This window comes from Sminthopsis crassicaudata, chromosome 2, assembly GCF_048593235.1.
Source record: "Sminthopsis crassicaudata isolate SCR6 chromosome 2, ASM4859323v1, whole genome shotgun sequence".
NCBI lineage: Eukaryota > Metazoa > Chordata > Mammalia > Dasyuromorphia > Dasyuridae > Sminthopsis > Sminthopsis crassicaudata.
Window position 1 is genome coordinate 519608126 of NC_133618.1, and position 26506 is coordinate 519634631.

General features: G+C 34.1%; 1 protein-coding gene across 6 annotated transcripts in view; it reads left to right on the plus strand.

The window, feature by feature from the left end:
- SLC12A1 (solute carrier family 12 member 1) overlaps window positions 1-26506 on the plus strand; it is a 124192-nt gene that overhangs the window by 9423 nt on the left and 88263 nt on the right. For 3 of the 6 annotated variants that reach the window (XM_074294424.1, XM_074294429.1, XM_074294428.1), the window contains exons 3-9: window positions 6034-6168; window positions 6332-6407; window positions 10766-10861; window positions 16123-16262; window positions 17822-17932; window positions 21140-21251; window positions 23298-23425. In XM_074294424.1, coding sequence (XP_074150525.1) covers window positions 6034-6168; window positions 6332-6407; window positions 10766-10861; window positions 16123-16262; window positions 17822-17932; window positions 21140-21251; window positions 23298-23425 — 798 coding nt within the window. Of the gene's footprint in view, window positions 1-6033; window positions 6169-6331; window positions 6408-10765; window positions 10862-11381; window positions 11478-16122; window positions 16263-17821; window positions 17933-21139; window positions 21252-23297; window positions 23426-26506 lie in introns of all 6 variants that reach the window. The other 3 variants (XM_074294430.1, XM_074294426.1, XM_074294427.1) reach the window with 1 other exon arrangement.

Below are 26506 nucleotides of genomic sequence, written 5' to 3' on the forward strand. Positions count from 1 at the left end.
GTGGAAGAGCTAGTTCTAGAAACCAAGTCTTTAGTCCAAAGTACTTTTAAATTCAGTTCTTATCAGTCTGAACAACACAATATGAACTTCAAATGCAGAGGGCTGAAGATGAAGCATGCTGCCTCCCTTCTACTGGAGAAGTGATGGTTTAAAATACAGAACGAGACATACATTTTTAAACATGGGTAATGTGGGAATTTGCATATTTGTTTCAAGAGTTTTTCTTTCTTTTTTCATCATTCAATTCAATAAACATTTATTAAGTATGTACTATAGGGAATGACAACAATGCTTAGAGAAATAAATAAAAATTCAAAAAAAGAAAAAACCTAGTAGATCCTGATAAAAAATAACAAATTCTTATCTATTCCATTCTATACACATTCATTACATGTCTGTTGAGCTCAAGACACTTAAGAGGCCTTTCTAACTTTGAGAGTCAAACTCATCTTTCTCCATCCTTTTTATTTTCTCCTATTGGACTTTACAAATGTTTTAATTATTGCAAATGTAAATTTTGAACATAAAATTTGGTAGTTAAAACTATTTAGTGACAGAAATGAATATCAACAAATCCAATAATTTCCTTAAAAATTTATGGCTTATTATATATTAAACATTGCATCAGGGTCTGGAGACACCATTACAAATAATGAAGCAAGACTCATATTCAAATAATGGAGACAAGTGCTTATAAATGCATATATATATGCATATATACACACATACATACACAAGGTAATTAAATATAAAGTAGTATGGAAGGGAGGACACAAGCGGTGGGAGACTCAGAAAGTGTTCTATGCAGAAGATGGTGCTAAAGCTGCATCTTAAAGGAAGAGAGAGACTTTTCAAGTCAGAATGTAAAAAGGGAATACATTCTAGGAAACCAGAAAGGCCAGAACAAAGGCCCCCAAACTGATGGAGTGTCATTTGTAAGTGACAGAGAAAAAACCATTTAGCTGTATCATAGAATGCTAAGAGAGTGATATCCAGTGATGCTAGAAAGATAGGTCTGGGGCAAGACTTTAAGGACTTAAAAAGCTTAACAAGGAGTTTACATTTTATCTAAAAGCAAAAGGAAGCTATTGGAATTGATGGAATAGGGTAGTCACATGGTCACATCTCCCCTTAAGGAAAATTACTCTGACTGTTGTGTGTTGGACAGACTGCAGAGATTCAATCACCATCTTTTATTAGATCAGGACAATCTATTGCATTTTTCTGCCTCAGTATCCTCATTTATAGGTTTCAGCTCATACTAGAACTCATCTTCTCTCTCAGGAGTGTTATGAAAATTTTGCAGAATAGATTGTCAAATCTCAAAATTATTTTTCTTTCTTTTTGGACTGCATGATATCAAGACAAAAATTGTATTTGATAAATGGAAAATATCATCTTTTGGAACTTTACATTTACCCTAATGATATCTAGCAAAGTAGAAATTTATTTCCCTTGGATCTAGCAATCACAGCATTCACTAAATAAAATCAAATAATTATTTTACTTTTCTTCTTCTATTGATTCTTCATTATGATTACCCTCTCTTGGGAAAATAATTTTGAACTTTTTGAAATACATGCTCAACTATTCAAAAAAGGTATAGAAAATCTTTTATGCCAAACAATTTGGATTTTTAGAACACACTTTGTTTTATCTCCTGAGTGTCTTTAATGCACAGGTACAACTCTTGGTAAATAAATAATAGTTCCCTAAAGCTAAACAATTTAAGATGTATTTGTGGAAGGTTCCGAGCCATCATTTATGGTAATAGAGTGTGAACAAACAAATTAATTCAAAGTACTAGGAAATAACTGGTTTTAAGTGGCAGTGACAAAACTTTTTTAGTTTTTGCCTTTGAGAGTTGATCATCTGAACCTACAGAGGCTCTGAATATTTAGGCCTACTGAGCATCTTGCTAGCTTTGGCTCCCTTATCCTATTTTAAAGGAAAATGATCACGGTTTCTCTTTTGATTCTCAAAGGACTTGAGAGAAACTCGGTGTTGCGTTGCTCTCTGAGAAATATGCATAGAGAATGACACAAATTACAAAAGAACAAACCTCTACTGTTTGTCACTGATACAGAACCAGTGCAGCCAGGTGATACAAACCAAATCCATAGCCAGCCCTCTCTCCATGAAAATAATGATAAACTTTTTGTTACTTCACTGCTCTAGGCTTTCCAAAATTATTGTTGTTGTTTTTAATATATAGGATTTCATTCAGTTGCCTCAACAGCCAGCAGGTAAGATAGTATTGTTTTCTCATTTGACAGATGGGAAAATCAAAGCCAGAGGGGTTAAGTATCTTAAGATCTTCATTGAGTTAATAGCAAAGTCAAAACTATAATGCAAGGCTCCTAAATCTTAGTCCAGTGATCTTTTCACTGAATGAAAAGAATGAGAAAAATAGTTACTTATTTCATTTTATAAAATTTGCTGATAGACTGATGTATTGAGTAAAATATATGTACTAAAGAAATTTAGTTTAATTTTTTTTTTAATCTAAGGAATTAGTTAGGAGTTGAGTATACTTATTCAGTGGAGAAATGACCCAATGTTTATTTGAAATAACTGAGAAAGCTGATTATTTTAATAAGGTTTTTTTGTCCATGTTCATAATATGCCATTAGTATAATGTTCTAATAATAAAATGAAGAATTTGTTAACTGACTGGCAAGAATATTCACTAGGACAAAATGCTCATTTGCAAGGAAATTTTATTTAAGTTATACATTCCTTTAACTTACTTGAATTTACTGTGGAGGGGGAAAATAGTTAATAATTGCGGAGATTCTTATCAATCAATATCTTATATTGATATTATATTAATCAATATCACCGGCTGAGTTCATTTCAGGGCAGATCACTTTCCTAGATTGAATCTCCAAGTATAGATTTTCAATTCTGAAAACTTGGATTCTGTTCATTATTCTACTATAAATAGATAAGTAACTTAAGCTCTGAGACACCACATCCATCCAGAGTCAAGAAATGCCCTCTGCCTTAATGAACACAGTTAGTGAGTACCTGTCAGCATCTTGGTCAATGGAAGCATGAAAAACATAACACTTTTCCTTTTCCAAATAAATTAAAAGAATGACAATGTAAATTAAATATTCCTACAATTCAATAAGATGGGGATCTTTCACAGTTATTGTTTAACCAATTACTCAATTTTTTTCATTTGTGGAACTCAAAGTTAAATATGGAACTTCAAAGCTTCCATTATAGAATCATAGATTTAGAGCATTTTACAGGTTAGGAAATTACAGAGTAAAGACTATTTATCTGCAAAATGAAAACTGAACTAGATGGTCTCTAAGAAATCAAATCTGTATTATTTGGATCCACCTTTAAATTTGTCCAGGAATAAATATGGTACTAGCTGTTTATTCCATACCAGTATGGCCCAATAAAGAATATAATGGATAGGATGGTAACAATGGTAGAAGGCTTTCTCAGAATAAAGATTCATTAGAAATATTAACCTGCTATTTTGTATCATTGTTCAGTGTGAATTGGGACAAACTATAAAACATCAAGAATATAAAAAGAGGAGACTAAAGAGAAAATATTGAGGATGGTGAATTGTTTGATCTTAGGACCAAAGATTGTGCCACACTGAGCAAATATATGTCAGTTGTCCATAAAGCTTTCCCTGGCTTCTGGAAAAACAGTGATTACTTTTAGGGAGCTGGTCCACTCTGTAGGGCTTATTCCACCATTTGAAGTGCCATTCTTCAGGTGCCACTTAGGTCCAGTTAATTCAAAGGCATTAAGAATCACAAAATTTTGGACCTAAAAGAGACCCAAAAGAATACTTTTCAATATTATGGCAATTGGGGTATTTGTCCTTAGTGAATAAAAAAGGCAGGTATTCACTATATCAGTGACTAACTTCTTATTTCCTGCTACTTGGACAAATAAGAGCCCCAAATTATGAGACAATCCTCTCCCTGCTCAGCTAGTTTGCCCAAGAATCATGAGACTAAACAAGCTTGTGTATGTCCAGCAACTCTCAGGCAAAAGTCTCAAGGTCATATCTGAGAGGCGTTTCCCATGATATAGTACTAGCATCTTTCATTTGTATGATTTTTCAGGACACTTTTATATATGTTATTTCATTTTAGCCTCAGAGACCCCATGAATTAAGTAGGGCAGGTGTTATCCTCATTTTATATCTGAACAAAGCAAACCCTAGAGAGGTTAAATAGATTGCAGAAAGCAAGGAGACCAAGTGTCCTACATTTGCCTGCACATTTCTGGATTTCAAATTCCTGTCACTCCTGATGTGCCCCCAAAATGTCCCTTAATGACCCTCCCTTGATTATATCCTTCCTTCTCTTTTTCTCCTTTTGTCTCTTCTTTTCTTTTTCCTTAGATCACTTTGCCCTATCCTCTTAAAAACAGAATTCATTTATTAATAAAAGTTTAGCTCTATTTGTACTTTCCAGAAAATTTTTTACAATAGTATCTCTTAATGGACTTTTCCTACTCTGTTCTCATCCATTTTTCCTCAGCAAGTCAAGAAAGGAAGACACATAAAGCTATTACTCCAAGGGATAACTTCTTCCCCACTCAATATTCAAAGATGACAGATTCATCAGGGTTAATCCCTGAGTTATTTATTGACATATTTGAAATCATGTCACTTTAGATTTTCTCACAATTCTTATTGCAGTATAATCAAGGGGAATAACTTGAATGTAATCCAAAAGTTTGTAAACAAAAATTAGAATAGGAGCAATAAAAGGCCTGAGGGGGAAAAAAAAAAGAAATCATGTCACTTTAGAACGATATACATTTAATAAGGAAAACTAATGGTATAAGAGAAAGCTCACTGGATTAGCATTCAGATAATCTAGGCTCTAATAATTAATCATAATAATTACTAAAATTTGCTTCACAAATACAAAATATTCTATTTGCCATTTAAAGTGCTTCACTAATTGGCCTCTACCTACCTTTCCATTCTGATTTGTTCCCCTCCTCATGCTCTGTGATCCATTTTACAGAGACTCACAACAAGAACCTTAGTTTCCTTCATTCTGTGCCTTTTTTGGCTATTTCCAACCTTGTGATTCTCTTCCTCCTCATTTTCCCATTGCAAATTATTTTTTCATCCTGTTCCACTTCCTACCCCCCACTCCTATCCATCACTTAGTCTCAACTCTCTAAGAAGAAAAAATTTTCAGATATTCATGCTGTTTCAAAAGCCTTAATGTAGTCTTAAACTAATGACTTCAGTAGTTCTTTAATTTTTTAAATCATACCTTAAAACTATAGGGGACAACCTGTATAGGCAGATGACCTCCATATATACTAAGTATTTCTTGGTCTCTCTCCCATTAGAACATGAGCTTTTTAAGAATAGGGACTGTGTTTTTGCCTTTCTTTGTATCCTTAAAATTTGGCATAGTACCTGACACAGTAAATGCTTAATAAAATTGGGTGAATAACTAAGTGATATGTAGTTTCTCATTTGCTCCTCACAACTTTCTGAGGTAGCTACAATCATTTTCATCTTAGAGATGAGGAAACAGGCTGAGAAGTTATGTCCACATAGCACAGTATCACCCAGCTAATAAGTAACTCAGGCAGGATGTGAATTTGGATCTTTCTGACTCCACTTATTAGCTAGCTATATGATCTTACACAAATCACTTAAACTCTTGAAATAAATGAAATCAGTGTGAAAATCATAAAGAATTATATAAATATTAGTTATGATGATGATGATGATGATAATGATGATGATGATGTGTCAGAGCTGGAACTAGGGACTAGAGTTTTGTCACCACCAAGTCTAAGATACATCACATGGCTTCTGTTTTATTCACTGAGAAGTCCAAGATCAAGAACTTAGCTTCTGCATATAGCAGACAATACATTATAAAAGTGGCTAGAATAAGAATTATTTTCTTTTCTCCTAAAGGTAATTGTCAATTGGCATCATATGCCTTTGATCCTTTTGTATAGGCAGTTGTTCTTTGACTAAACAATATATTTTTGTCATATGTAAAAATGTAGAATGTGGCTGTGACCTCAGGCTCCGCTGACAGAGTTGCTAATGGAGATGGGATGACTGGCGAGGAACCAACTGAAAACAAAGAGGAAGACTCTAATGCAGGCACTGTGAAGTTTGGATGGGTGAAAGGTGTGCTGGTGAGAAATCTCTGTGTTCTATGAAAAGTCGGTGGGCTATTTTAATAAACTGAATGTTAATATGACTTGGAAAAGACAATCCTCCCATTTTACCATAGTTGCTTTGACTGTGTCTCCCTTCAACACTTTATTGATAAGAGATCTTTGTCCCTCTAATTCACAGGTGAGATGCATGCTGAACATCTGGGGAGTGATGCTTTTCATTCGTCTCTCCTGGATTGTAGGGGAAGCTGGAATCGGTAGGCATTTTCCCCCTTGAGCATAGTTTTCATCAGTGTCAATGATAAACCCAATTTACAACATTTTTTTTTTTCACATTAATGCTGAATGTGAAATGAGAATTAGGGGAAATCATTTACACCAGGAGTTCTTTTTATGTCTTTGACAGTATTTTTCAGAAGAGGGAAAAGGTGAAAAATTAACCCCTGTCAAATAGGAATTTTCCAGATTGCTAACCAAGTCAGGGCTCAGGTGAACACACACACACACACACACACACACACACACACACACACACACACACACACACATATATATTCTTTGAGAGTTTTAAAACAGAATGAATACATATATGCATACACATATATGCACATACATATGTACATATAGGTATAATTGTGGCTATTCATGTATTTATATATAACATTATATATTATTATTATATATATAATATAATATGTTATATTATTATATATAATATGTATATTTATGGACAAATATTGCAGATCAACTAAATAATTCCCAAATAACTATCCACATGTCTCTATATATAGTTCTATGTTACTAATAGGATTTATATATTGTTCTAAGGTTTGCTAAACACTACTAAAATGTTTTGATTTTCTCAACTATCCTAGAAAATAGGCATTATTCTTTTCCCCACTTTATAGATGGGGAAACTAAGACATACAGTGACCAGGTGATTTGTCCAGGGTCATACATATAGCATCTGAGGCTGGATTTGAACTAAGGTCTTCCCAACTCCAGTTCTAGCACTCTATCCACTCTATCATCCATTGGCTTTCCTTCATCATGGAAAATACATATATAACTATGAAGCAACATTTCATGAAATAAAAAAAAATTAAATCAAAGGCTAAGATTAGAGAAAAAAAGAGGAAGTCAGTGAAAAGCTGATCTGATTTTTGTGAAAAGGTTTAAATATAGAATTTTTAAAAAGAGAAATGCAGTCTCACTACTTTCTGGTACACACAATAATAGTAAATTAATAATTAATAATTTAAATAATTATTAAATAATTAATTAACAAAGTTCTGTCAGATAAACATTCTTATTGAATAACTTTAATGATCAGATAATAAGCATTTGGATACTTCCAAAGAGATCTTTAAAGGTCTTGAAAAGTTTAGTGTATTATTCAATTGATATCATGTGTACCTCTTGTGTGACTCAACACCCCCTCCCCCTTTTTATGGATAGCAGATAGCTAAATGTTAGACAGGCAGAAGCTGGGTGGCTTAGTGGATACAGGGAACTTGGAATCAGGAAGACTTGAGTTCAAAACTTGTCTCAAACACTTGCCCAGACACCTGGGCAAATCACTTAACCCACCTTGCCTTAATATCCTCATCTGTACAATGAACTGGAGAAAGAAATGACAAACTATTCTTGTACTTTTGTTAAGAAAACCCCAAATAAGATCAAGAAGAAGTGGATACAACTGAAACAACTGAATAACAAAAACTTTAGTTCACAAATCCAGTGTCTGTAGAATACAAGGTTGTGTCTTTGTTGCAGTTATTTCTCTAAAATGCGGGATGGATACACTTTATAAGAGGAGCTAATAATTAGTGTTCCATGGTCTTCTAGTCATTCCAGCTTAAAATCTTCTCTGATCCTATACCTTCATCTAGCTACTTTCCAATTCAGGATGTAGTTGGTCATTACTTATAATAACTACCATTCCTCAACATACACACACATGCTGAACCACCCAAAGACTTACCCAAAAGAGCAAGAGGCAAGTTGTTGTCCAGAAATGGAGTCGAATCACACAGTTTTCCATGTTTCATGTTTGGCAAAAGCCCAGTTCCTGACAAAAGGCTGCTTGCCGGTTTTATGATGCATATCAAATAAACGTTTACTGCCAGAGGGCCCAAGATAAGTAGATGCGGTTCCATGGAAAATCTGCATCTTAATATTGCCAAGTTTTTTGCTCTAGGGTTTCATGCGAAATTAGTTTTTTAAGGGCAGTTTAGTAACTTACTGAGATCATCAAGAACCATTACTTTGTTTGGAGGTGTGAGAAGTAGCCAAGGGCAAGAGTAATTCTTTTTAATGTAACTTATTTAACATCCATATGTTTAGGTAATCATCTGAACTTTAATCAGATCTTACATTACCCTTTGCAGTCATTTCCCTTTACATGTCTAGAGTAAAACTATGATTCTCTAAGAATAGTATTCATTGCTTAACTGTTTATTGCACAACTAGGTTTCGTGTTATTTTAGTATGAAATTATTACTTAAGTAGAAAGCAGACTTTGGGAGAAGGATAAAAATTCCACTTGAATAGGTGTCCAGTGGGCTTTTCCTTTGAACATTCTTAGTTTGGGCATAAAAAATTCTCAAAGAGGGTACTTTAGTGAGCAGTTAAAACTTATTATGGCATAAGCTACTGTGACTTTTTAGTAGTTATATCCATGAACTGAAAGTTAAATGAGTTGATTAAGTCATCCTCTGGGTCCTATTTGTATTCTTTTTATTGAGATAGACAAAAGGAAAGACAATTATTTTGATTCAGGGTCATTCTTGGGCACACCTAATATTATGCCCAGATACCTAGAAGGAGAAGTAGAAATGAAACTAGTCAATGTTAATATTAGAAACAGCATCTCTGTGGAAAAATCACATGAAAGTAGCCAAGGGCAAATCTTTTGATTCCTAAGAAAAATGATAGAATCTTTCAGTTAGAAATTCTGCCTATTGCTTGTCCCCTTTACTGCCTAGAGGCCTTAGCTCAGAGCATGACAGGGCAGTAAACAAGTTTACTTTTGATGTGAGACAATAACACCCTATTTTGCTTCCCCCCAAAGTCTGACAGAAGCTAGAATTGACAAAAGTAGAATAGTCAACCTCTGACTTTGAAAGTTCATCTTGCTTCTATCTTTATATGCTTCTGCAAGGCCATGGCCAGAAATCCTGCCTTTTCTCTTCGTTGCCAATCAGTCAAATAATTTCTCAACAATAAGGTCTGGCAACCCTCTCTATTGTGCCTTTCCTTGATGTAGTACATCATGTTACAAATTGGTTTGGTCTGGAAGATGCTGGGAACCAGATGAAGTGGCTTTACCATTTAGCCATTCTGTTTCAGTTGAGTTGATCAAAGCCCCTCTCCTCTCTGCAAAACACTCTGCCTAGGTGTCCTCTAGTAGATGGACATTTTTATTTTTTTTATCACTTTTCATGCAGAAATAATTCTATTAAAAGGAAGAATTCTAAGAAAACAGGCTGGTACAGAGTATTATAATATTATCAACATATTCTTATAAGAAGAATTATCTGTAATATTAAAAACATTTCTTTAATTTCGTGGAAAAATGAATATAGTCTTGCACATAATAGATACTTAGTAAATATTTATCACATTGAATCTGGAATGTGTGTGCATCTGATACGCAAACAAATCAATCTAGTTGTAGCACACAAAATTAATCAGTCCATCCCTTTCTAGTACTTTGTCAATGACAAGAATCACATTCTCATTTTGACAAGGCAGAGTTGCTGACTTTTCACTGGCATCCTCACATCACAGCATTGTATTTTTTGGTCCACATTCCCATCACTACTAGTGATAGGAAACTAAAGAGGGGGCAAATCCATCAGTACTACAAATAGGAAACTAAAGAGGAGAAAAACATTGTGAGAACATTTATTTCCCCATCCAGGTTTTTAAACCTGAGTCCTAAAATCAGTTCTCCCATGAGCACTAAAGACCTGTTGAAACTTATACATATGATTTATGGATTTCTTCACCATTTAACCACCTTTATTTTTCCTTTTTCAACTGAGGTCTTGGTGTGATTATCATCGGGCTAGCTGTGACAGTGACTGGTATCACTGGCTTATCTACCTCTGCAATTGCCACAAATGGATATGTCAGAGGAGGTAATCAAAACTGTAGCATACATGCCCACTTGCAAAATAAAGGTAACATAAGTTCAAATAGATCGCCACTGACCTTTCTGGATGTTTTCAAAGGTAATCCCAGTTGGTCATTTTTTTTTTCAGCCAAGATGGACCCAGAGCAAGTGGGAATGGTCACAACCTTCATCGGCCCCACAACCTTCTTATTCAGGATTTTATTTAGGCAAGAAGGCCAAACATCAAGTCTGGATTTTCTTTCCCAGGACATTTGCTTTAGTCAAATTTTCTTTTCAGGGTTGTACCACAAATTGTGTTCCCTTTTAGAAACTGTCCATCAGAATGAGTGGTTTCTTGTCAGTCCCATCTGTTTCTTCAGCACATAAAGAACCCCCAATACAGTCCTCAGGTTCTGGTTTGGGCATGAAAGCTTAAATCAAAGGTTATAGGAATACAAGTTAAATATAACATCTTCTATCTTTCATTGCTGACAGGTCTTGGCGTCCTCATAATTCTTCTTTCCACCATGGTAACCTCTATTACTGGGTTGTCAACTTCTGCAATAGCAACTAACGGGTTTGTACGTGGAGGTAAAATCTCTAAGGTTTCTAATGCCCTCAGCACTCACCGTGGGTAGGCAAAAACTTTTCTTTTACTATTTTGGGGGATATGAGAACAAGAAAGTGGCCCAGTGTCCTTGAGGAAGATTTCGCCAGTCATCTTGTTGGGACAATCAGTCACAAAAAGAACCATGAGGTAATGTGTGTAAAGATCAAGCCAATTATACTGTTGGTTTTTTAAATAAACTTTCTAATAAACTGATTTCTTCAGTGCATTTCAGGTGACGTCTCCTTGAGTCTTGATATCCACCTATTAATATTTTATTTTTCAGGTTAATATGCAAGTGTCTTCTTGGAGCTCAAATCTTGAAACTCAGTTCACTTTTTAAAGTTTAGTGCATTTCAGGTACTACAAGGCCCCAGTGTGGTGAGAGCATTCAGCACATTTCAGGTTCTTCACACAACAGGGCACTATGGACATTTTCCTTTTTCAAGGGCTGATTAAATCAGTAAGTATTGGAGCCAAATGTCTTCTCTGGGGATTTTTCAGGTCTTGGAGTCATCATCATTGGTCTTAGCGTTGTGGTGACGACATTAACAGGTATCTCTATGTCTGCTATTTGCACAAATGGAGTAGTGAGAGGAGGTAAGCCAATTCATTTATATCATGGGATATATATTTTGGTAATGTGGAAATATCTAAAACTTTTTTTTTTTTTTGAAACTTGAAAGTAATGTTAGTATCTCTATGGCAAATTACTAAGACTTTAAAACCTTAAAAATTTAAATTCTCAGTCAATTTTCTCCTCATCCAAGACTAACTATTCTCTAGAATTGATTTCTGATCAATTTCCTGTGAATAACCAGATTGGAAAAATGGATCAAGATGGCCATTAAGACCAACGTGTCTTAATAATAAAAAATAACTAGTATTTATATGTATTGGATGCATTAGGCCATTCTATGGATTATCTCGTAAAACTCTTTCAACAGCTGCACACAATTGGTACTGCAGGTATTATTATTACCATTTTATAGATAAAAAAGCTGAGACTCAGAGAGATAATAGTATCAAAAGGGAGTCAAATTCAGGCTTGCTTGACCTTGAGTTTAAAAATGGCCACAAGGTTACCTTCCATAGTCAAAAGGTCTGTAGTTGGGCAATGAAGAAAAGCAAGAGATTCCCCCAGAGCCTGAGACAAGCATCCATGATTGTCTTTATTCAGCATCTTTGGGGATCTTCCCTATATTTTCTATCCTGAGAACCTTTCCCCAAATTTCTACCTATTGCCTCCAGTATTCGCCCATCATTACATGATATCAATGGCAAAGAGGCATGGGAAACAAAGTTGATCCCAGTTATAATTACAAAGTAAGAAAAGTTAGTCAAAATGTCCTTTCATCTTCCTTCCCATGACCTCCTTTCTCATCTAATACCCTTAATTTGTCCTCTAGCTTGACTAGAGCTAAAATCACTAATTTTTGCTTTTCCCTTCCAAATACTTAATACAGTGCTTGGCAAATAGTAGGTGTGCCACCTGACTTCTCATTATGCTTACCTTTTATGCATTTGAAATAGCTAGGTAGCATACTGTCTACAATTCTGGAATTGTAGTTAGGGGTATTTGTGTTTAAATCTGATATCAGACTATTACAAGTTGTGTGACTCTAGGAAAGTTAATTAAAAAAAAACTGTCCAAAAAAAGCCTGTCTGCCTTAGTTTCCTCTTCTGAAAAAAAAAAATAGAGATAACAATAATACTTACCTATCCAAGTTGCTGTTAGAATAAAATGAGATAATATTTGTAAAAACTTTACAAACCTTAAAAAGCTATGTAAATTATACTTATTTTTATTGTGATTCCTCAGTGCCAAGGTGACTAAATAGCTATTTAGGTACAGCAATTAATATTAAGGTGTTAATGTGAGACAATGGTTTAATGAGTAACCCTGTAGCTTAATACCTGTCACACTGTAAAGTCTTAATAAATGCTCCTTGATAGCACATTTACCTTTTAACTGAGACTTTTAAAACATTGATTCCTTTTGTTTTGACATTGCTTCTTGCTCATAACAAAAGACAATAAAGAGGAAAAAAGCATTCCAAAGTTAACCAGCATATCAATCAGATCCAACAGATATGCAGTGTTCTATGTCTATAGTCATCTGCCTCTTCAAAGAAGGGAAGGTGGTGCATTCTTATTTTTCTTTTGAGAGTTAGAGTTAGTTATTCTAATTACTTGGCATTCATTAACTTGTACTTTTGATTCCTTAACCTAAAAAAAAAAAATCTCCCAATAATGGGAATTTCAGATCAATAAAGGAGATATTTTGAAGGAGGGGCCTTTCAAAGGTCTTTATTTAATGCATTCTGTAACTTTCCCTCCCCCATATTTAATAATAATTAGCATTTATATAATATTTTAAGATTTATAAAATATAAAAATGATCAAATGTACATAAATATGTAAGCATATATTCATATATGGGGACAGTTATGTAGTAGAATGGTAGAGGGCTGGGTTTGAAGCCAGGAAGACTCATCTTCCTAAGTTCAAATCCAGCCTCAGACACTTACTAGCTGTGTGACTCTGGGCAAATCAGTTAACCCTGTTTGCCTTATTTCCTCCTCTATAAAATGACCTAAAAAAGGAAATGACAGAACACACCAGTATTTCTGCTAAGAAAATGGGACCATGAAGAGTTGAACATGACTGAAACAACAAAGATATGCATATAAATATGTACACATATTTAATTTGATCTACACAAAAATCCTGTGCAGAAAGTACTATTATTCACCCTGAAGAGGTTAAAAGGAGATAGCCCAAGATACAAATAATTAATAGGAAATTCCTGTCTTAAGAGAGGTTAAAGGAGATAACCTGAGACACAAATGATTAATAGAATTTTATATCCTTAAGAGAAATTCCTGTCTTATTTACAAATCTCTCCAGAACCTCTTGGATAACCTCTCTATATCTCTTATAAAACTTTGTTTTATGACCCCGATTATGTATAAAATGAATTTCTAAAGTTCTATTCTTTGCACTTGGTTTATCCTTGCCTTGTACCCACCACTGGCATCCCCTTTCCAGGCAGTTTTTAGCCTTTCTTGAAGCCAAATGCCTGCCTATCCCTTTACTATCAATAAAGACTTTGTTTTAACACAGCATTGAGTATCGAATTCATTTGCTAAACGAACCCGGGCTTTGGTACTTTGGAGGAGAAGGAGGCATTGAACCATCTTCCCTTTGAACCTCAGGTTTTTGTCCTCATCAACCCCATTTTGCAGATGAGCAAATGAAGTTTATAAGAAACTTATAAGAGAGTATAGTATGTGAAATAAAGGGATCTAGAAGACCTGGACTTAAATTCTACCTTAAACACCCTACCTTTCTGTTTTGAGGAAGCCACTTAAACTCCCTGAACCTTAGTTTCCTCATCTGTAGAATGAAGGGTTTATATTAAATGATCTCTGAAGTTCCTTCCAGCTCTAGATCCCATTCTGGGGTGGATGAGCTGATTTCTTTCCCAGAATCACACAACTAGTGTCTGATGTGGAAACTGAACTCAGGTCCCCTTGTCTTTAAATCCAACAATCGAGCCATTATTCTTTGCTGCTCTTCCAAGTGTGATCTTTATTATAGCTTGTAATATTCAAGCTTTTTGTTAATGGAATTTTCATTGATTGGTACTTCATGGTCACTTAATCAGCCCTTTCCTGAGCTCCTTATGTACAAAGAGGCATCATTACTGTGTGGAATTACTAGTCCTATGCCTGTAAGGACATTAATAGCCATTAATTGCTTTTTATGCCTCAGGGGATGGCTATTAATAAAATCATAGAATCATACAATCTCAAAATTGAAAATGACCTTAGAACTGAGAAGATGTCTAATTTAACTCCCAGATGAGGCATGAATCTTTTGTACAAAATCCTCAACAAGTAGTCCCTTCCCCCTAAAAAGTTAACTCTTGCTTATTTACTTCCAGTAATAGAAAACTCTCTATTTCTAAGTTTGCTGCCTTCCTTACCATCAAAATTCACACACAAACATGTGTGCTAGCTAAATATTTTTCTGGATTAAAGAAATTCAAGACCAGTGTTAAATAATGACTGAGGGTACAAAGCATTTTGCTGGAACAATTTGCTTTATATAACAGATGTTTCTGAGATGATAAAAATTTTATTGGTTAAATTGTATTTTGGAAAGCTCCTACATGAAGGAATTCTATAGTAAATTATTTTGTAAGTTAAAGAATTATTTCATAGAATGACTATGATTTTGTAATTCACTTTTATGTGAATAAGATTTTCACATATTGGTTGAGTTTAAAGAAAGATACTGTAGTAGCCTCTGTTAAGGATTGCTAAATGGCACAGTGGATAGAGTGCCAGTCCTGGAGTTAAGAGGACCTGAGTTCAAATCTCACTTCAACACTTAATGTGTGCCTCTGGGCAGATCACTTAATCTCTGTTTGCTTTGGTTTTCTCAACTATAAAATGGTAATCATAATAATGCCTAAAATTAGGAAGATGAATTTTTCTGAATTTTAACTCTAGCCACAAACACTTCCTAGCTGTGTGACTGTGGACATACCACTTAACCCTTCTTGCCTCAGTTCCCTCATCTGTAAAATGAGCTAGAGAAGGAAATAGCAAACCACTGTAGTGGTGTCCAAACTTTGCCAAGAAAATCTCAAGTGGGGTCACAAAGAGTCAAACATGACTAATTGACTAATCAACAACATCTATGCTAGACTCTTTACAAAAATCAGAGACAGACCTGGTCCTTATTCTAATTCCCATCTAGGGATAGAGAATAGACCTATGATGTAGACCTCCAAGATAATTTTACAATTTATAAACTCTAAGAATTGCCTATAAGACTTGGGTATTAAATGATTCCACCAGGGTTAAAAACAGCATATTTTCAAAGCAGTACTCAAACTCTGAGCTTCCTAGGTATCCATTGCACTACATTGCCTTTAGGCTCCTGTGATTATTAGGAAGTTACTACATTTTTATTGGAATATTTAGATTTCCAAGTTCAATACAATTAGTCACCAAATAGATTCTTTTTTTTTTTTTTTCCCCCTGAGGCTGGGGTTAAATGACTTGCTCAGGATCACACAGACAGGAAGTGTTAAGTGTCTGAGACCACTTTTGAACTCGGGTTCTCCTGAATTCAGGGCTGGTGCTCTTATCCACTTCGCTACCTAGCTGCCCCACCAAATAGATTCATAGAGAAATCCACTTGTATAAATAATGTTCTCTTTCTATTATAGGTGGGGCCTACTATCTCATTTCAAGAAGCTTAGGGCCAGAATTTGGTGGCTCCATAGGATTGATCTTTGCTTTTGCCAATGCAGTGGCTGTCGCCATGTATGTAGTTGGATTTGCTGAGACCGTGGTTGACCTTCTTGCGGTAAATTACAATTAGGGGTGTTCTTTTCCTTGGGGTGGAGAATTAGGTTTTTTAGTTTCTCCAGGGTAGTAGATAATAGACATATGCTTTGTTCTGAGTAAGCATTTAATAATTGTTTGTTGAATTAAAATTAGAACAAATTCTACCTATACAAAAACAAGGCAAAATTGGCTTAAACTATACCATGAGAATTTCCAAACAATAAGGTATATCAAATAGAGCAAAGATTAATAATTTGCAGTAAATGATTACCTCTAGAAATTGTAAGAAAATTTGGAAAATAACTTTGTTATCCTACAGCCATATGCCAAAAAATTTACTTTACATTTTATTTCTCATATGCAAATAGATGACAGACTCTCAACTTTGTTTCCTTTTTTAGTGAATGGCAAGGCTTACTGAAAACTAAGGGAAATGGGGAAACCCCTCCCTAAATTAAAAGCACTCTGTTTCAGAAGTTTGAAGTTCTCCAGATTAGATTCTCATCAGTCTGACATAGTGAAAGAATAAGTTTCTTTTGAGTCAAGGGAACATATTAGTTGATGTCCTAATCTTCTATTGAACATAGGGTCCTTGAGGGCACAGGTTATTTTATTTTGGTCCTCACATCTCCAGTACATAGCATAGTGCCTACTATAGTAGATGGACATATAATAAATACTTGTTGAATGAAATTGAGTTGAAATAGTTATAGGACCATAAGATCCCTAGGCCCTTGCCCTAGTGTAAAGGTTGGAGAACAATGTTCCTCTCTCTACCTCACATTTTCTCCCTGAGTAGAGACTTTCCCCATCAAAGATTGGTTTTTCTTATTTAAATGTTCTATTTAAATCCCACCAAAAGATTAGTCTTACTTGATCAAGGCAAGATAAAAGCATAGATTATTGGATTTATTGGACCAAGTAATCAAAGCTGTAGAGGTGAAAGGGATGTCAGAGACCATCTACTCCACTTCCTCATTTTACAAATGAGGAAACTGAGGATCAGGGAGGTAAAGTGACTCTAACTCAATTGTACAAAAACAGCTTTCTTTGAGAATAAAATGAATATTCAGGTGAAATGTATATGTATATCTTACATATATATCACAACAGATAGCATCTTTAAAATATACATTTTCAGGCATGTTACTTAGAAAATTTTTTAAAAGATATTTATTTTCTACTCTCTATATTTTTATTTAGCCATTTTCTCCTACTCTAGTATTCAAAAACTCCTCCAACAATATGGCATTCTTTTCAAAATGAGCAGGATGCCCCTTTTGTGGTGGATTTCCTTATCTGGTGTTATGACAGCTTCACCCCCCCCCAAAAAAATAAAGAGAATGGACTCAAAAAATTCCGGCTCTTAACCTTATGTCCTGAGAACCTATAATCACAGGAAACAAGACCCATAAGTGTTTTTTTTTAATTCCCTAAAATTGATTAATCCATCATTTTCTTTAATTTCACATAGTCTGCAGAAAAAGATGCATAGTATCTCTGCTTCCCTTTAATTGTATTAATAACACCTATCAGCAAGAAACTGTGTTCACAATAATACCTATTATTCTTTTTTAGGAGAGCAACTCAATGATGGTGGATAAAACCAACGACATCAGAATAATAGGCTCCATTACGGTGGTGATTCTTCTAGGCATTTCAGTGGCTGGAATGGAATGGGAAGCCAAGGTAAATTTTTCAAAATGATGTATCAATAGCTGCCAGTCCACTTCTGAACAAATTACAGCAAGCCAGGAGAGAAGCAAAGAGAACCATATGTTCAAAGAGAATTGCGCAGTTATTACTTGTCATGGCAACAAGGGCAATTTAAGGCTGGATGGAACATAAGACCCTCCAAAGTGTTGGGCTCAGGCAGAGTCAGAACATGACATCTATGTGCTATATGCCTTCTTTGTTTCCTGGGGGCACTTCTAGCACCTCCCACAAAAGTCCCAGCTCCTCCTTCCCATCCTCCAGCACCCCAGAACCTGGGACCAGTCTAGTCACTTGGGCCTCTCACCATTCTTCCCATTCCTCCTCCCTCTCTGCCCTACTGAGCTATTAGTTCTGTGAGCGTTGAGACAGGATCATATTCTTCTTTATGACCTCCAAGTTCCCCTAAAACAGTGCCTTGCACACAGTCAATGTTCAATACATGTTTGTTGAATAAATGAGCTATAATTGGTACAGCCAGTAAGAATTGTCAAGGGAGATGAGAGGATGTGAGGATGACAGCAGATAATTACCTCCCTCCCTCACACAGCGTGGGTGATAGCCATGGCAGAGAAGTAATATACCTTTCAGAAGTGTAACCTGAGGATGCCACAGGTTCGGGACTGAGCAGGAACATTTCAGAATTCCTCCACCTCCACACTGAATGATAATATAATATCAAGCTTCCAGTATGGAACCTCCCTCCATGAATACATGTTGACAACTGAAATTATAGTTTTAGAAAATTCTCAACCCTAAATTATAGAATTTGAAAGTAAGAAGGGACCTCAGTGGCCAACTGGGAATTTATTCTATAAAGTCTCAGCCAAGTGATTACCTAACCTCTGCTTGAAGACTTCCCCAGAACGGAGAACTCTCCAGGCAAGAGACAGTTTTCATGGTTGGGAAGTTTTTCCTAATATCCAACCTAAATTTGCTTCTTTGAGATCTTCACCTACTGCTCCTGATTCTGTCCCCTTGAGTCAAATAGAACATGTCTAATCTCTCTTCCATGTAACAGTGCATCATATATTGAAGATAAGATGGCTCTTACTTTCCTTTTGAATTTTCTTTTCTCTAGGTAAAATGTTCAGTTCCTTCAGTTGGTCCTCCAATGTCATGGACCCAAGGACACACCATCTTTATTACTTTCCTCAAGATACTCTCTTTCGTAAACCCTGGTACCAAGAACACAATTCCCTAGATGAGGTCTAAAAAGTGCATTGTAAAATGGGATTATTGCCTTCCTATTTCTGGAAGCTGTGCCCTTCTTTAAGTAGCTCAAAATCTAGTTAGTCTTTTTAATTACCATAATCATGCAACTGACTCACATTGAGTTTGTAATCCACTAAAGCCCCCAAATTATTTCAGAATAGTTATGGTTTAATCATGCCTTCCGTCCTCCTATTTTAGTATAGTTGATCTTCTTGTACCTGGCTACAAAATTTTAAATTTTCCCTAAGAAATTCTATCTTTTAAAAATTAAGTCCAATGCTTTAACCTGTCAAGATCCTTTTGAATTATAACTATAACTTCTAGTGTGTTGATTATCCCTTCATACTTTGTGACATCTATAAATGTGATAAATCTACCATCTATGCCTTTGTTCAAGTCTTTGTTAAAAATTTAAACAGCACAGATCTCTGGATACTTCACTGGTAACCTTTTGCCAAGTTGACATTGAATAATTAAAAACCTCTCAATGAATCTGGCAATACAAGAATTTCTGTATATATAAGATTATATTGTCATCTAACTCCTATCTCTCTAGAGACTATCTTCTCTAGTCATGAGAATAGTATGAGGTCCTTTATCAAAAGCTTAGCTAAATTCTAGGTAAATTATATCCATACCATTCCCTTCATCTACTAATTTAATTATCCTGTCAAAAATATATATGAAATTGTTTTGCCATGATGATGTCATGGTGGTGGCTCTTTGTAATCACTGCATTTCTGACTACTACTAATGATAATAATAACAGTTATGGATATTACTTTTAAATTGATTTATTTTTAAAAAGATTTTTATTTTCCAAACATATTCATAGATAATTTTTAATATTCACACTTGCAAAACCTTGTATTCCAAATTTTTTTCTCTCTCCTTTCCCCCCTCCTTTCTCTTAGGCAACAAGTAATCTAATATATGTTAAACATGTGCAATTCTTCTATACATATTTTTACAATTATCATGCATGCATCAAAAAGGGAAAAAACTGAGAAAGAAAACAAAAAGCAAGCAAACAATAACAAAAAAAGTGAAAATACCATGTTGTAATCTACCCTCAGCCCTACAGTCATCTCATTGGATGCAGATGGCTCTCTCCATAATCAGTCCATTGGATCTGGCCTGAACCATTTCATTGTTAAAAAGAGATAGTACTTTAAGTGTGGAATTTTGATCACATAATTCTGGTCACACCATTCTTCTGCTAAAAAAAAATCTTCAGCACTTCCCAATTGTCTCCAAAGTCAAATATAAACTTGTTTTCCTTTTATTCAAGGTTTTCTGTAAACTGACTATCCTATCTTTCTAGTCTCATATTAATTCATCTCTATAAATTCCAGGAAAATTACTCTACTCTCTATCCCTTACATTTGTGATATACTCTCTCACCTCTGCTTCTACTCACATGTTTCCATATATGTGGAAAACTATCCTTCACCTTCTTTACCTATTATATTCCTAATATTCTTTGTAGCCCAATTCAAATGTCACACCCTTCATGAAGTCTCCCTTGAAAAGTCCTTAAAGATAATAACTTTTCCCTTCAATCTTCATGGGACATTTTATTACCTCTACAATGCATCTACCATATTATTACTTCTACAATGCATTTACCACTCAGTTTTGCCTATTGGGGTTTTCTGTGTTTATTCCTTCACACTCTCCTATATTGTAAGCTTCATGAGGGAAAGGGACTTTGTCCGATTTGAACCTTGCATCATAATGCTCTGCACACATTTTTTTATGTTTGTTGAATGAATGAATGAGTAGGTGTGTATATATTTTAAAAGTTGATTCATTACTTGGTAGTTCTATAGCATATTCTTTGTACAAAGGAGAATAAAAACAAATCCAGTTACATTCCAAAATAGATATGTTAAATAAGATCTATCTCCCTTATCGTTCAAAAGACATGCTTAAATGCAATGGTCTAATTGAATTTCTTTTTTCCAGGCTCAAGTTATACTTCTTGTGATCCTTCTCATTGCAATTGCAAATTTCTTCATTGGAACTGTCATTCCCTCCAACCATGAAAAGAAATCTAGGGGGTTTTTTAATTACCAAGGTGAGTGCTCCTAAGACTTTCTGATTTTGAATGTCCCTTTTAAGAGCCCCCATCATCCTTATTTTGGGAACTGGGAATAAACACGAATGAAAGTCACATGTAATAAGTAGGTTGAAATCACCGTGACAACATATCATTTTAAGGTTTACAAAGCATTTTACAAAAACTTTTAAATTTGATCCTCACAACAATAGGGAGGTAGATTCTATTATTATCCCCATTTGACAGATAAGAAAACTGAGGCATGGAAAAGTTAAATAATTTGCTCAGGATCACATATCACAATATAAGTGATCTTATTATAAGCACTAACATATATATGTTAGTGCTTATAATAAGATCACTTGTATTGTTCTTGGAGACGTTCAAATAATTTTCTCCTCAAAAATTCTATAAAGTTTCAGTATTATTATACCTTTTTTATGGATGAGGAAACCAGGATACAGAAAGAATAAATATTTATCCAATGTAATAAAATTATTTGAGATTTAAGGTCAGTTGGTTCTGACTCTAATATTACTGTTATTTTCTACCATACAATGGCAGACTCATATAATCTTCTTCACTCTAGGGGATAATATGATATAAGGAAGCTTAAGGATCTTGGATCCTACCCAAAGAGAGATTAGTCACTAAAGTTTCAATCTTTAGCCATAAGACAGTCTCCAGTCATAGACTTCAAGGACATCATTAAAGTAAGATTTCAGCACATTTACAAATGTGTGTTATATCTGTGCATATAGAAATGTATAAATGAACAGGAACAGTGTAATTTAGTGGCCAGAGAATTGGGCTAGCTAGGTAGAGCCTGCCTCTGACACATTCTCATGTGACACTGAGCAAGTAATTTAAATTTTAAGTACTTCAGAAAACCATAAGATATTATAAATGATAAGTCAGATACCATTTATTTAATATGAATTTAATTATTTCATTTATTAAATTATTTAAATTATACTTTAATAATTGGGGAAATATTAATTATTTGTGGGTGAGCAGGGCCAATATAATAAAAATGAGAATTTTATCTAATTAATTCATATATACAATGTCAATTAAATTGCTAAAATAATTTTGCTGAATTAAAAAAAAATAACAAAATTCATTCGAAAGAATAAAAAGTCACGAATGTCAAAGGAACTAATGAAAAAATGTAAAGGAAGGAGGTTTAGCAGTATTAGATCTTAAACTATATTATAAGACAATAATTATCAAAACTGTCAGATACTGGCTAAGAAATAAAAAGGTGGATAAGAGTAAACATACTATTTATAGCTGCAAACAAATGTATTAATCTTATATTTGACAAATATAAACAAGTTTTGAGGATAAGAATTCATTATTTGGTAAACATTGTTGGGAAAAACTGGAAAGCAAATCTTCATTTGTAGAATGCTTTTTCTCTTCAGGAGTTCCCTATACTTATAGGATGAAACCATGGGTGCAATATTTAAACACATACACATACACACACATCCAGAAATAAAAGCATAGATAGAGCACATATTAAACATTTACTATGTCCTAGGAATTATGCAAATGTTATATCCCTTCTGAAGAAGGAGTTTCACATGGTAGAAAGAGCCCTAGATTCAGTTTAGGTGTCCTGTATCCAAATCCTGTATCCAATTACTATTGTCTAAACTTAGGAAAGCCATGATATTTATATGGGCTACATTCTTATCTGAAAAATAATGACTTGGATTATCCCATCTTTAGGGACTCTTTCAGTTTTAAATTGTCTGATCTTTCTTTTGTTCCTTGCGGACAAAAAAAGGAAGCTTGTACCTCAGTGAAATCTGGTATTGTTAAGGCGATAGAGGGGAACAGGCTATTTTCTGAGGACATAAAGTGAACAAAGTGGTATACTAAGTTATGGTCTCATGGCAGATATGATGTTCAATAAGAAATTTAATCCATCAAGCTCATCCCATTTTTGTTCTAGGAAGTATATTAATTTAGGCTTATAGATACAAAAGACTATGAAAATTCTCTAATCAATGAAAAAATCCCAAGTGATTAATTTATCTGTCATCTGTGTTGCAGCATCTATCTTTGCTGAAAATTTCGGACCAAACTTCACAGAAGGAGAAGGTTTCTTCTCTGTTTTTGCCATATTTTTCCCAGCAGCTACGGGCATTCTTGCTGGAGCTAATATCTCTGGGGATTTGGAGGTAGGTTATCTTCTCTGGTTTGGAGCTCTAGGATTGTAGGAGTAAAATACCAGATAGAAATGACTGTGTAAAGTTATCTGGCTATTTTAAAATGATCTGCGTTTAACTGTTTATTTTCAATGCTGGTTCTAACTCCTAGAATGACAAACCATTTAGTCCTTTAGTGGGTAAACTAAGGCATAGTGAAATTTTGATAAATCTACATTAATTAATTTTTAAAGTAAAAAAGAAATTTGTTAAATTTTGTTTCAATATTGTTTCAATATTGTTTTTAAAACTTTTGCACTAATCAACAAAGAAAATGAAAAAAATTTCCTTTTATTTGTAGAAATCATTTTAGTATACTTAGAAAACTCTGGAGAATCAGCAAAGAATATAATTGAAAAACTTGTTTCAACAAGGACACAAAATGAATTCAGTAAAATTTTCATCATTTCTATATACTGCTAACAAAAACCAGGAAGAAACAATAAGAAAAGAAATTCCATTCAGAATAATTATAAAATGTACAAAATATCTGGAAGTTATCCTACCAACACACATAACATATATACAATTATAAATAAGACATATAAATATAATTATAAAAGTTTATTTCTCTGTAGAGATAATGGTAAGCTTAATTAGAGAAAGATTCATTGTTTATGGCAAAGCAAATGCCAATTAAAAATGACAATACTACGTAAATTAATGTAGAAAATACAAGTGAAAGGACCATAGCATAGCTAATTTTTCAAATATTTCAAAATATATATTTATTAAAACACAGTAGAACCCACTAGATAAGGAAGAAACAAAAAAAATCAAAAGTAGCATCCCAATGTTTGGCAAATGTAAGGATATAAGTTGTTCTTAGAATGATACCCTTCTTGACAAGAACTGCTAGAACAACTGGCAAAAGTTCAGTTTAGACCAACAGCTTATACCATATACCTAAATAAACTCAAAATTAATATGCAGCCTGAATATGAAAGATAATATCATAAAACATTAGAAAACAATGAAAACATTTACTTTACACAACTATGATTAAGAGGAGAATTCTTAACTAAATAAAAGGTAGAAGAGATAATGATATACATACATAATTTTAATACATAAACTTGAAAACTTGCACAAACATAATCAGTGGAAAGAGTACTAGAAGGAACATAGAATGAAAAAAATTACTTAAAGTATCACTGATAAAAAGCCTAATATCCAAAATATATAAGGATTTTACAGAAATACATAGCACCAAGAGCCATGTCCCAGTATTTAAGAACTCAAAGGGAATAATAGAAATGTGGGCAGAGAAGTATAGTGACACCCCATATATAAGGTTGTGAAAGAGTCCAACAATTCTAGACATCAATTTATAATAATACAACAAAAATGTTTAAACTGTCTATACTCTTTGACCCAGTGATTCCATCCCAAAGAAATAAAAAACAGAAATAAAACTCCAATAGGTACTAAAATATTCATAGTATCACTTTTTGGGGTAGCAAAGAACTCTAAACAAAATAGAGGTCCATCAATTGTGGAATGGATAAAAATGCCAATATATGAATATGATTAAATATTATTATGCAATAAAAATAACAAATACAAGGAATGCAAAAATGGAGAGTTAAATGAAGTGGGTCAGAGTGAAATAAGCAGAATAAAGGAGACAATATACACAATGTAAAGGGAAAATAATTGAACTTTAAGTACACAAAGAATTAGTTTTAATTGAAAGATAAATAATAAAATATTCATTCATGGCATACACACGTGGTGGACAACTAGGATAGAATATTGTATACATTGGATAATTTGTCAGGTGGTTTTGCTTAAATATATTTGTCATAAAGGAGAATTCAGTTAGGTGTGGGAATTTTTCAGGGCTTGAAATCATAGTGATATTAAGGCAGAAGGTATCAAAAAAGCATATATTAAAAAGTTATATCTTAGTATAAGCTTATATTTATCTCCCCTCTTCATCTTTCTTTCTAGCAGTGATTCCTTCTGGCAGCTCCAGATTTGAATTTGAATATTTGAGTTTTGGTTTTTTCACAGGAATTCTTCAACACTGCTATCAGAATGTAGAAGAGGAGTCCTTCACTTTTTTTTGTCATAAATCCCTTTGATCTGAAAACTATAGGTTCCTTAGAATAACTTTTAAGTGCATAAAAATAAAATGGGATATTGGAAACTATTCTATTGAAATATAGCAATCAATTAAAAAAAAACTAGGATTTTTTTTTGTTTAAAAATCTCTGATCTTGAGACAACCCCTATGTAGGCAACAATGTGCCCTACGACAATGATCCTTCTTCTGAACATAAACCTCATGCCTGATACAGAGTCTGACACAAGGCAACCAGCGCCTAAATAATTGAATTGAATGGATGCATTGGCAGAATTATTCTGTAAGACAAATCTTAATTCAAGAACAAATATTAGTAATAACAATAGTAACAATAATTTTATTTACATAGCTCCTTATAGTTTTCAAAGACTTGCAACTGAACCCCTAAAAGAATATTGTGGAGTAGCCCTTATTATCTTGAGGACCAAGAGGACCATGGAGACATAGGCAGAATAGTATAATAAACTGAATTGTGGCTTTCTGACAAGTGTGACCTACACTAGGAAACCATTATGGGGCTCTCATCTCATAAAAAACAGTCCTTGTCATCAAGAAGTTTATATTCTTCTAGAGAATACAAAATAGGAGATAAGGAAAATATTTAATAATTTGAAGAGAAAGAAAACACTAATGAGAGGGATGAGGAAAGGGAATGGGAGGTGGCATCTACAATGAACTGTAAAGGAAACAGGATTCTAAAAAGCATTTCTGTCATGCCAGAAAGCCTATATAAATGCATCAAAGACGGACATGGAGATTGAGTTCACAGTACCGAAAGTAGGGGACCTTGGCTAAGATAATTGTTCTTTGGTCATTTCCCACCAATTCTTCATGACCCAATTTAGCGTTTTCTTGGCAAAGATAGTGGAGTGGTTTGTCATTTCCTTCTCCAGTTCAATTTACAGATAAGGAAACCGAGGCAGACAAAGTGACTCGCTAGCATCATAAAGCTAGTAAGTACCTGA